This window comes from Helicoverpa zea, chromosome 1 (assembly GCF_022581195.2).
Source record: "Helicoverpa zea isolate HzStark_Cry1AcR chromosome 1, ilHelZeax1.1, whole genome shotgun sequence".
Classification (NCBI taxonomy): Eukaryota; Metazoa; Arthropoda; class Insecta; order Lepidoptera; family Noctuidae; genus Helicoverpa; species Helicoverpa zea.
In genome coordinates this window covers 3,109,256-3,121,520 of record NC_061452.1, presented here as the reverse complement: position 1 = coordinate 3,121,520, position 12,265 = coordinate 3,109,256, and the positions used below count along the sequence as shown (strand labels likewise).

The window sequence follows — 12,265 nt, the reverse complement described above, 5'->3', positions numbered from 1 at the left end:
TTGTACTAACAATAATGTTTTCATGTTTATGGCTAAGAACATTGTCTTTAGTAAAGCACTGGCACAGGCCAACAATGAGCGATTGATTCTACTCATGTTTTTTATCAGTAATGTTTCTTTATACATAAGTACACAGCGCTTTAGCCATTTTTACATTTAAATCTGAATTTCACATTAGACTATAATAATTATTATTATCGCGTTGATTTGATATGCGTACTGTAATGTTGACCTACCTATAAACTAAGATCTATAACTGATGAAATGTAAATAAATGTTTAGCAAATTACTTACGAAACTAATAAAAAAATAAAGTATAATTATTTAACATAAAGTAAGTGTTCTTTTGTGAATATAATTTATTTGTACCATGGCTTTTACTGCCATCTATTGAGCAATTGTAGTAAGCTAAAGCAAAAAGTCTAGAATGTCTATAGTCTACTGCAAATTGTCAACCATAATGCATTGCGCATAAATGGCCGCCATGTTGCTGCCGTCTGAAAGATGTTCGCAACTGTGTGTGTTTACTAATGAATTTTAAGAACTTAAATAGTTAAATTACTGTGTTTGTGAAATTGTGAGTGTACAATGATTTTATATTTCATGTATTATTGTGATTGAAAGGTCTATCAAATGTCTCTGAAGCCAATAAACAGTGAAATTTTCTTTAGATAGTCATTCGGTTCGGACGGCATAATGGCTGACAATCTGATTCAAAAGTCACATAAAACTAGTGAGAAAAACAAGTATAACAACGTTGTTCACCGTACGACGAGTGAATCTCTTCGACTGAACGAGTCGGAGAAGGGGGTGACTCACCCGACAAGTCTGCAAGCCGCCCATAACCCAAGGAAAATATCTTCATTTCAGATCACCAGTGTGACGGTCGGCTCTCGAGTGAGCACAGATGCTGGCGAAGACTCGGCTGACGATCTTGATGAATCTCACACCGACGACATATCGAGAGTGACTGACATTGAGAATGAAACGCCTAGTTATTCCGAGGACACATTCTCCAAAGATGATGTGTTTTACAACGCGTCGAGTGCATCATTAGGTTGCGCCCCCGTCATCCCGACCAGCTCGCAGTACGGGCTCGCGATCGTCGGCCAGGACAACGCTAACAACCAGATAGGAGGAGCAGTGCCAAATAGTAATAATACAGAAGTGTCTGACATGCACGTCAGCGTTACAAACGCCGGAGCAGGCAGCATCATCAATCTCATAGGAAATGCGAAACCCCAAGAAGGTATGAAAGAAATACAAGAACATGTTAGGAATGAACGGTTTAAAGTTGTGAAAATAGAAAGCACTGAACCTTTCCGCCGGGGTCGATGGATGTGTATGGACTACTTGGATCATACTACTCAGCAGAATGCAGCTATCACGTTAAACAACAACCTCGATGTGACTGAAACTAATGCCTTGCAGGCTCCTGACAGTGGTGTAGTGATTAACGATAGTCAACACGATGAAATGTCTAATGATCTGACTAACAAAGGGCCTAAGGATATGCAAGGTAATGCTCCAACTGTGCAGCAACTAGAACAAACTCTTCAAAAACAATTTCCAATGGCTTCCCCTGGCCAGTCATTGACTCAGCCTATTAATGCGGTACAGCAGCAGATGCAGCCTGTTTCTCAGTCAGTATCTGTGCAGTCTCCGCCCTTAGAAATGCCACAACAAATGCCAAATCCAAACTTGCAAGCAAACCAGCAGCAGGTTGGACAGCAGCACCCCCAGAGTATGACGCACATCACTATGCAGAATGCAGCACAGAATCACCCGCAACAGACACAACAACAGCAAGTCCAGCAGATTCCTCAAAGTTTTCCTCAACACCAGCTACAGCAAGTCATCGCCCAATCTCAGGGTATGGCAATGCAACAAATTCCAATGCATCAGCAGATGCCGCAGCAAATGCAACAGATACCGAACCAGCAAATGCAGCAGATGAGCCAGCATCTGCCTCAGGCCCAAATGACGAACATGCCACAGATGCAGCAACAAATGCCTCAAATGCAGGCTATGCCCAATCAGGGTCAGATCAACCAAGTGGCCTCTCAACAGCCTCAAATGCAACAGATGCAGATGCAACAAATACAAGGCCAGCCAAACCCTCAGATACATATGCAGCAGACTCAGATGCCCAACATGGCCCAAACTCACCATATGCAAGGACAACAGGCCATGGGAGCCCAGCAGGCTCAACTGCAGCATTTGCCGAGCCAAGCTCAGATACAGGCTATGCAAAATCAACAATTGCCTAATCACATTCAACAGATGCAGATGCCTACTCAACTCACTGGCGCTAATCAACAGATGCCACAGATGCAAACTCAAATGCATCAGTTGCCATCACAGCCCCAGCAGTCAGTTGTGCCTGGCATGCATCCCCAGATGCAACAACAAGGAATGTCAGGTGTCCAACAGCAATATAATCAAGCTGTCAGTCAGCAGTCTAATGCTCAGAACATGATAACTGCCAGTATGCCATCGTCTCAGCAGCAGATGGTTCAACCTCAACACACTGTTCCTCAATACCACACACAGCAATCACAGATGAGCCAGCAAGGCCAAACTATGCCCCAAGAGGTGCTCACTTCAATTGTTACATCACAGCAAGGTGCGACACTGCCTTCAAACCTACAGCCGATGCCTTCTCAACCACAGGGCTCAACATTGCCTGCGAATCTCCAGAGCCTCACTGGTCAGCAGCAGCCAACTACAGTGCACACTATTGCTCCTCAGCAAGGGAATGTGCCGCAACAAAACATACAAATGATGACCGCGGCTCCACAGAATATGCAGATGACTCTAGACGGGAATCAGCCTAGTATGCAGATACCCGCCTCAGATCCTATATTCATGCAGCCAACGAACGTCGGTCAGCAGATGCCTGTCGCGCAGCACATGGGGCAGCAGAACCTGCTCCCGCAGCAAGTGGGCGGGCAGGGCCAGATGGGCGGCGTGCAGTACGTGCCCAACCAACCGGTGGCGCAAGTGCCCATGGCGCACCAGAACATTCCGATGTCCATGCAGCCTAGCATGCCGGTCGGTATGGGCGGCGGGGTCCACCCCAACGTGGTGCAGTCCCAGACCAGCATGGGTCTGGGGTACGGGAACGTGGTGCCGGTGATGTCGCAGAGTAGTGTGGCGCCCGTGGAGGCGACCGTGTCGGGGACCAACTCGCCGGTGGTGTCGATGCCGGTGAGTTCGACCGCGTACGTGGCGAACGCGCCGCAGCCGGGCCATGACAGTCAGGGCTTCGGCAGCCCCGTGAGTGCGGTGTCTCATGCCATCAGTGGCGCGGTGATGAGCAGTGTGAATGTGAATGCGTGTGACAGTGGTGCTCCGGATGTGTCCACCGACGCGCTGCAGGCTGGAGACACGGGAGACGGCAAGGAGGAGCCGCAGCCCGCTCCGCCGCCAGAGGATGAAAGGTCAGTTACATTCCATATACAATATTTTACATATTTTCTTGGCAAATTGATATAATTAATGACTACTTACACTATATTTAATGAGAGACATTTTATGTAAAATTGTTTCTTTACTGTGTCCCCATTGTACCTACTAATTATAATGATTTTAATTATCCTCAAATAAGCCTTTTTACAAATATGACATTAAATTTTTATTGTGTCTTGAAACATTGCATACTATTCTATATTTTTAGTCTTGTTGGTATGGTTAGATAGAAAATGTATTGTGCCCGGAGCACAGGCCATTCTATGTTTTCATATATATCTTGGTATTCATGTTTCCCACAAATTTATTCAATTAGGTTCCTATTAGGCTAGGGATTAAAAAAATACAAATTAACTAAGTAATATGTAGAACTGACAATTTCACCCGTCCAGTACTAGATTGTTTTATTTATTACATAGGTGAAATATTTTTAAAGCTGTGATAAAACTAAAACAGGAATGGAATTGGATAAAATATTATAATAAATATCCTAACTTAAAATAACCTTCCTGATTGTTTAGTGTTTTTTTTATAACTAGAGTTCTACTGTATGTGTAACTGTATCATTTTATTAAAATTCTTGAAAATAATGTTAAATATTTTTCCTCTATTTAATTATGTAGGAAGTAACTGCAAATAAAATTAAATAAAAATATGATTTAAATAATATGTAAATAATTAAAATGGGTTGCCCTTGGTGCATTTGAAAGTTAAAGGATATTTTGAATTCAAGTAAATGACTGTCCTCTAAGTAAGTAAGCAATTAATTAATCATTAGGAATGCACTTCTGTATCAGTTCCATTAAGGATTTTTAAAGTAAACTTGCCACAGGTGAGCTAAAATAAAACTACTCTCAAGTTAAAATAATTTTATTTACTTTAAGCTTTAGTGTTTCTTAAATAGATAAAAACTATTCACTCAATTAATTCATGTTTAAAATTTTCATTCATTGAACCAAAGTAACTCGTGAGATAACACCACCTTATTTGGTTATTTAAAAGTTTTATTATGCAAAACAGAACTTTGGAACTATCAGCCTTTATGTGAATTCCTTATCTTTCAATCTTGCATTGAGCAATTAAATTTTTAATTCACACCTAATTTTATAAGTGACATATCTAAATATTGAGCAGTTTATTTCCAAGTCGCAAGAATCTTAACTTAGCAACGGTGGATAGCGACAGAAGTTGCATTGCAGCAAGTGGCGAATCCGTATCTATTTGCGAAAATAACTCATCCGTAGACAATGGTGGTTGTTTTCGTTGCTTTTAGTTGGTGCTCGCACCGTCGCCGAGCGGAATCCAACGTCCCTTTGATGCTGTTTATTTGCGCTTCGTCCTGCGACCAGCGACATAAATAGGTGGTTGACACGTACGGTGCATGGTGCGCGCCGGTATGCGCCGGTGACTCACGCGCAACGCACCCGATCTACTGCCTGGCTAAAAAAGCGTCGTGCGTTCTTTTTCGTCTGGCCGGCTCTCTGATACACTTTACTTCTTTTTTTCACACCAGATTTCTTGCGATCCTCCAAACACATCTAGTAGGTATTAGTTAATTTACTGCGTAGTTCGCTCTTTACATGTTTTTGCTGTTAAATGCCAATAGTTGTGATTGGGGTCACGTGAAATTATTACTGGACTCGAAACTCACTCGGTAACTTAAACCGCATTCCTTGAGTAGCCCTGAGTTAAACCGCGAATTTATTCACAACATTAAAGACTTCCTCATGTATTCATGACACGAAGCCGCAGAGAAGTTGGTATAGGCGCCAGCGCACTACGTCACTGGCGTCGTTGGTAATCGAGTAGTGGACCGAAGGCCGTGAAACCCGAACCTTCCATTCGCTTCTGATCGACTCACATGCACTACCATTTGTGCTTAAAATAGTTCAGCTAAGTACTAACTTAGCTTCAGATCTGTACAACGCACATACACTCCTCGGACGTTACATTCAATTTGAGACAAATTCGAAGCTGAGTGTCTGAGTATCTGATCTTTCATCGCGATAAAGAGAGTATGCAACAAAATTCAGTTTTCTTTGCAACTCTTTCAAATAGGTACTTAAATACTCGTGCATGAACAACTTAAATTCACCGAGAACATTTTATAAGTACCAAGGTACCTAGTTTTATTTACTTACCTGAGATCAGAATATGATTGTTTATTTTGACAAGTTGTGGCTAATTCTATGACTACCGTAGAACAAGACTAAACATACCTATAATTAAAAGTTGTTACAATTTCAAAGAGCACATTGAAAACATTGTTGTTTTGTAAGTGGGCATAACACTTAAAAATAGCACTTATGTCAGCTCCCGTTATTTTATTGCTTGCAAAGATTCCTCGAGTTTTTTCAATAGCCCATTGTCTAAACGTGCTGTTTTTGAACTCCCGTCCATTCATGGAATCATTGTCGTTGACGGAAGCCCCATGGTTTGTATCAGTCATTTACTATAAGACTGCAAAGTTGATTTCGATGAAAATCATAAGTTATCACATCCAAAATCAATCTAGTATCTCCTAACTTTGCAGCTTCTGTTTAATGTAGCTCCAGTCTTAAATAATACTAATAAGAAAACAGTAACTCATAAACAATATTGTGTTTCTGCAATTGATTAATGCAGTAAGTAATAGGGCGTAGTAATTCCATTGTTGAATCAGGCCGTAGTATTTATTATCTCAATGTACAAGCGGTCTAATCGCGAGAACTATTGACCCGATTTTAATAGATTTCATAATTGGATATTTATTCTACGCAAACTTCGATGTAGGTTTGCAAGATTTGTCAAAGAACATGGCAAATAAAATCTGTTGAGCGTCTCGCGTCGCCAAATTACTAGAAGTTTCTCCTCCTGAACTGTTCAGAACACTATTGAAACAATTTATTTTTCCTTCTCATTTACTTTAGTAGAATGTTGCATGAATACTCAACACTAATGAATACGTTTTAAACAGAGACCAGAACAAAGATCAATTAATTAAATGTTACGTGCAAACCAAGCAAGTAGATTTCTAACCCACTTAATAATGTAACACACTTATCTCGACTACATTACTTACAAGTGTGACTGTTTCTGATAGTGATTATTTAAGTGAAAATGGAGCATCTGCTTTATAGAGGACCAGCTGAATGTCTCCAGACTACTCCCCGTTTGGATTGAATAGATATTTGCAATTGACAATTCGAGAGAATAATCCGCGCGTACGTTTTCTACCTCGCGGTGCAATCTATTGGCGTGCTTATATTGGTGAAAGTGGATGCACAAAATACCTTCTTGGCTGCGATCTGCGCGCTGTACATTGTCAAATAAAACGGCCATTTGTAAAAATATGTGGGCGTGTTTTACAAGTTGCTAATTTGTATGGTCGAAGCAAAACGGGTTTTGAGATTTTATGGGTTCTCGAATTTTATTGGTGTTACACGCTTTATGTCATTATGATTGAGTTAGTCTGTCTTAATACGCAGAAAACGGAGCATAATTATAGCGTTGATATTGTTTACTTAATCCGGCACTTATGCTGATGTTAATATTTTTATGCCAACGTCATGTAGACGGAATGACGTCACCATTTCACTAATTCAACCGCTGAATCAATTTCACGTAGAACAACCTCATACGCACACGTATACGTTTACCATTTGTTTGTGGAGAGTAGAGTAGTTTGTGGAGTGACCAGATCTATAATTTTTCCATGGGTGCAATCTGCAGTTAGATAGTTTGACGTTGATCTGTGCTACGTCACTGCGGCCGTGTGAAGTGTTACGATTGAATATGCTTTGATAACATGTTCCATATCGCGTAGTTTGTTGTCAAACAAACAGCTGTAGGTCGACGGTGCGTGACGCTGGCGCGCCTCGCAAGGACGTCCAGGGCTCGAAAAAACTCGCGCCGACCGACGCCTGCAAACTGTCTGACTCTTTTTCATCTCGTGAACGACACAAAAAATAAAAATTTTTTGCACAGCATTGAGGAACTACTCGCGGCCCCGATAAAGTGTCTATTACTGCGCAGTATCATGTAGTTATTATACTAATACAAATAGCGTAGCGTTGTAAATAGAGTTTTGTTTAATTTAGGAATGTCATACACTTGGTTGTTAAACGACAAATATTTTGGGTACTAAAAGCTTTGAATACACCAGCTCTATAAAGCTGGCAGTACAAAGTGGGCAAAAATTAAAAAAAATAAGCTCAAAATTTGTTGCTAATTTGTTGCTAATTAGTTGCCAAATAATCGATTTTTTTGCTTTTGCCGATTTCGAGAAATCGTCAACAATGCTAGCTTCACCATAAGCTGGCATGGATTATAAGATAAAAGTAAAGGTAAAATAAACAAAATCACTACAAATTTGTTGCTAATTTGTTGCTGTATAACCAAAATAAATTTGAGGTGCAAAAATATTTTTTTTTTCAAATAGAAAATTTTTATTTGCTTTGCGCGCTTGAATGTCAATTGTTTCATGAAAAAAATATGAAATAAATTTGTTGCTCGTCACAGAACTGTTCCTTGTCACTTAGAGAACCAGCAACTAAATAGACACCCGACGATCGGGTGTCTTGAACTTCGGTGACTAACAAACCGGCCATGCTAGCTTGAATGTCGATTTTTCCGGTGAAAAACGTGGAAATAAATTTGTTGCTCTTCGCAGAACTGTTAGGCATCGATCGGAGAACCAGCAACTAAATAGACACCCGACGATCGGGTGTCTTGAACTTCGGTGACTAACAAACCGGCCATGCTGGCTTGAATGTCGATTTTTCCGGTGAAAAACGTTGAAATGAATTTGTTGCTCGTCACAGAGGTGATTAATGTCTCTCAGAGAACCAGCAACTAAATAGACACCCGACGATCGGGTGTCTTGAACTTCGGTGACTAACAAACCGGCCATGCTGGCTTGAATGTCGATTTTTCCGGTGAAAAACGTGGAAATAAATTTTTTGCTCTTCGCAGAACTGTTAGGCATCGATTGGAGAACCAGCAACTAAATAGACACCCGACGATCGGGTGTCTTGAACTTCGGTGACTAACAGACCGGCCATGCTGGCTTGAATGTCGATTTTTCCGGTGAAAAACGTTGAAATGAATTTGTTGCTCGTCACAGAGGTGATTAATGTCTCTCAGAGAACCAGCAACTAAATAGACACCCGACGATCGGGTGTCTTGAACTTCGGTGACTAACAAACCGGCCATGCTAGCTTGAATGTCGATTTTTCCGGTGAAAAACGTGGAAATAAATTTGTTGCTCTTCGCAGAACTGTTAGGCATCGATCGGAGAACCAGCAACTAAATAGACACCCGACGATCGGGTGTCTTGAACTTCGGTGACTAACAAACCGGCCATGCTGGCTTGAATGTCGATTTTTCCGGTGAAAAACGTTGAAATGAATTTGTTGCTCGTCACAGAGGTGATTAATGTCTCTCAGAGAACCAGCAACTAAATAGACACCCGACGATCGGGTGTCTTGAACTTCGGTGACTAACAAACCGGCCATGCTGGCTTGAATGTCGATTTTTCCGGTGAAAAACGTGGAAATAAATTTTTTGCTCTTCGCAGAACTGTTAGGCATCGATTGGAGAACCAGCAACTAAATAGACACCCGACGATCGGGTGTCTTGAACTTCGGTGACTAACAGACCGGCCATGCTGGCTTGAATGTCGATTTTTCCGGTGAAAAACGTTGAAATGAATTTGTTGCTCGTCACAGAGGTGATTAATGTCTCTCAGAGAACCAGCAACTAAATAGACACCCGACGATCGGGTGTCTTGAACTTCGGTGACTAACAAACCGGCCATGCTGGCTTGAATGTCGATTTTCCGGTGAAAAACGTTGAAATGAATTTGTTGCTCGTCACAGAGGTGATTAATGTCTCTCAGAGAACCAGCAACTAAATAGACACCCGACGATCGGGTGTCTTGAACTTCGGTGACTAACAAACCGGCCATGCTGGCTTGAATGTCGATTTTTCCGGTGAAAAACGTGGAAACGTTTTGAGGTTCTAGGAAGCTTCCTTGACCACTTCCACGAGGGTGACACCCTAGCTGTATATATGTGTAAGAATAAGTATGTGAATCGCTTATAACTTTCGAACAGCTTGACCGATGAGTACCAATCTTTGTCATTCTAAAGAAAGGATGATGGGTAAAATTGGCCGGTATATCCAATAAAAACCATTTGCATATCAAATGATAGCTTAGACCCTAAGCTTCATTTTTTGTTATGGGCACAACCTTGTAAACCACCGGAGAACGAAGATATGACACTTGATAGCATAGGACAGCCCATGGCTTTGAACCACTTCAGTGCGTATGGGAGGGATGTTTAAGTGCATTATTATTGTCAATCATTGTCAGAACGAGTCACAGAAGGTGTCTGTGCCCATATTTTCCAAGTTTATTGAAAAAAAAAAAGATTATTTAGCAGGTAGTATTTACAACTTATGGTGTACGTATTTCGCCGTTCTGGTAAGTCTAACCGACATAACCAATGAAAATCAATTGCATATCAAATGATAGCTTATACCCTAAGCTTCATTTTTTGTTATGGGCACAACCTTGTAAACCACCGGAGAACGAAGATATGACACTTGATAGCATAGGACAGCCTAAGAACTTGAACCACTTCATTCTGTATGGGAGCGATGTTTAAGTGCATTATATTATTGTCCATATTAGTCAGAACATATCACACAAGGTGTCTGTGCCCATATTTTCCGAGTTTATTGAAAAAAAAAGATTATTTAGCAGGTAGTACTTACAACGTATGGTTTACGTATTCCACCGTTCCGGCGAGTCTAACCCTTATATCCAATAAAAACCATTCGCATATCAAATGATAGCTTATACCCTAAGCTTCATTTTTTGTTATGGGCACAACCTTGTTAACCACCGGAGAACGAAGATATGACACTTGATAGCATAGGACAGCCCATGGCCTTGAACCACTTCATTTTGTATGGGAGGGCTGTTAAGTGCTTTATATTATTGTCAATATCAGTCAGGACGTGTCACAGAAGGTGCATGTGTCCATATAAAAAAAGAAAACAGTTGGTGTAACTATTCCGCTGTTCCAGTGACTTTAACCGGCATAGCCAATAATATCCATTTGCACATGAAATGATAGCTTATACCCTAAAATTCAATTTTTGTTATGGGTGGAACATTGTTAACCACTGGGGAAAAAAGATATCAGTCCTGTAAGCCTACGACTGCCTAGTGAATTAAACTACATTGGCAGGGATATAAGGAAAACCTATCTTTTTATTACAAATAACGTAGCTTTTCCATCACTGAAAGATTTTTCAAATCAGTTCAGTCAAGTTCAGAGCCCATTTAATGCAAATACTTGTCGTGAGTACTTGCACAGACATCATCTAATGGCCAGGATAATATATCTTGCTTTGAAATATAATCCTGTGGAATTAGAGATGTGCTGGCATCAATCTATCATCATCAATGACTGTCGACTGTCCTGGCTAACAAGCCTGATGTGCCATATGATGAGAACTCTGTGAAATCTGACAAACAACTTAAATAACTTTATTCTACTGATTAAACCGGACTTGACCACCCGTTTGGTTACTATTTGTGCATCACTACATAGTATAAGACAAAGTCGCTTTTTCAGTCCTTTTATCCCTACGTCCCTATGAAAGCTTAACTCTTCCAAACTACGCAACAGATTTTGATGCAGTTTTTTAATATATTATTCTATTCAAAGATAGAGTGATTGAAGAGGAAGGTTTGTATGTGTAATAACATTCGTTAAATAGTGAGTAAATACTGTTTTCCCGTGCGAAGCTGGGGTGGGTCGCTACTTTTGTAATAATTCGACAACCCAGGGCCGACTATCCTGGTGCCGCAGAATGAGGATATGTTATCTCCAATAATGGAAATAATATACGGTGGTAGAAGTAAAAGTTTTTATGTTTTGTTTTGCTATTAAAACAATTATGCCTAGTTAAGACCGATTTTAATTGATAGTCTACCCTAGGCTTATTTAAATAAGTGATGAGTTGACGAAAATACATCATACAATGATTTTTCCTACTATGGATCTTATTTTAACATAAAAAAAAAAACGGTGCAAAAAGTATAAATCTTTTGTGCCCGACTGTACTTATTTCCGGTAGATTCTTGACATGAACTGTTTTATTTCAGTAACTGTAGGGTATAAGCAATAATCTAATATACATTAGAACTTTATTGGTTATCAGGCCAGGGTTCATACAAAATTGCCCATCATCCTTTCATCAAACTTAGATTTCCTGAAAATTTAAACCAACTTGGTCTAATATATAATAGAAAACAATATAAATCATTACTGAACGAACTGTAATTATTTTTACAAACAAAAAAATATCATCTGAGTCACGATTTCTTCTTTGGCATTAAAAATGAACTATTATAAGCATTGAGTACTTTCCAGAAACTATATAGTGATTAATTTTAGTATACTCTTATAGCCACGTAATCAACTGGTAACATTGGTGACTAGTATTCAGTATTAATATTTTTTTATTTTTCAATTTTATATTTTTTCGCTTTTTTTTTGAATTCTATTTTTCTAAGCCATCCTTGAGCGCTAATAAGCAAAAAAAAATTATCGAAATCGGATGACCCTAAAAGGCCATTCCTGTAACTTCCCGCTATCGATACATTAAGCGTTCGAATGTTGCCGTTTGTTGCGATGTTTTTGAGCTCGTCAATTTATGAGAGCTCAACAATTTGACTTGTGTGTTATTTTGAGCTCTCCTATTTATTTAGTTGCTGGTTCTCTGAGAGACATTAATC

The 12,265-nt window shown here is 40.0% G+C and overlaps 1 protein-coding gene across 2 annotated transcripts in view; it reads left to right on the top strand.

The window, feature by feature from the left end:
• The first annotated feature begins 464 nt into the window (after positions 1 to 464).
• The window catches only part of LOC124630854 (protein bunched, class 2/F/G isoform-like), a 140,736-nt gene continuing 128,935 nt past the window's right edge, over positions 465 to 12,265 (top strand). For both annotated transcript variants that reach the window (XM_047164886.1, XM_047164877.1), the window contains exon 1: positions 465 to 3,443. In XM_047164886.1, the coding sequence (XP_047020842.1) occupies positions 697 to 3,443 (2,747 nt within the window). In that variant the 5' untranslated portion in view covers positions 465 to 696. The remainder of the gene's footprint in view (positions 3,444 to 12,265) is intronic.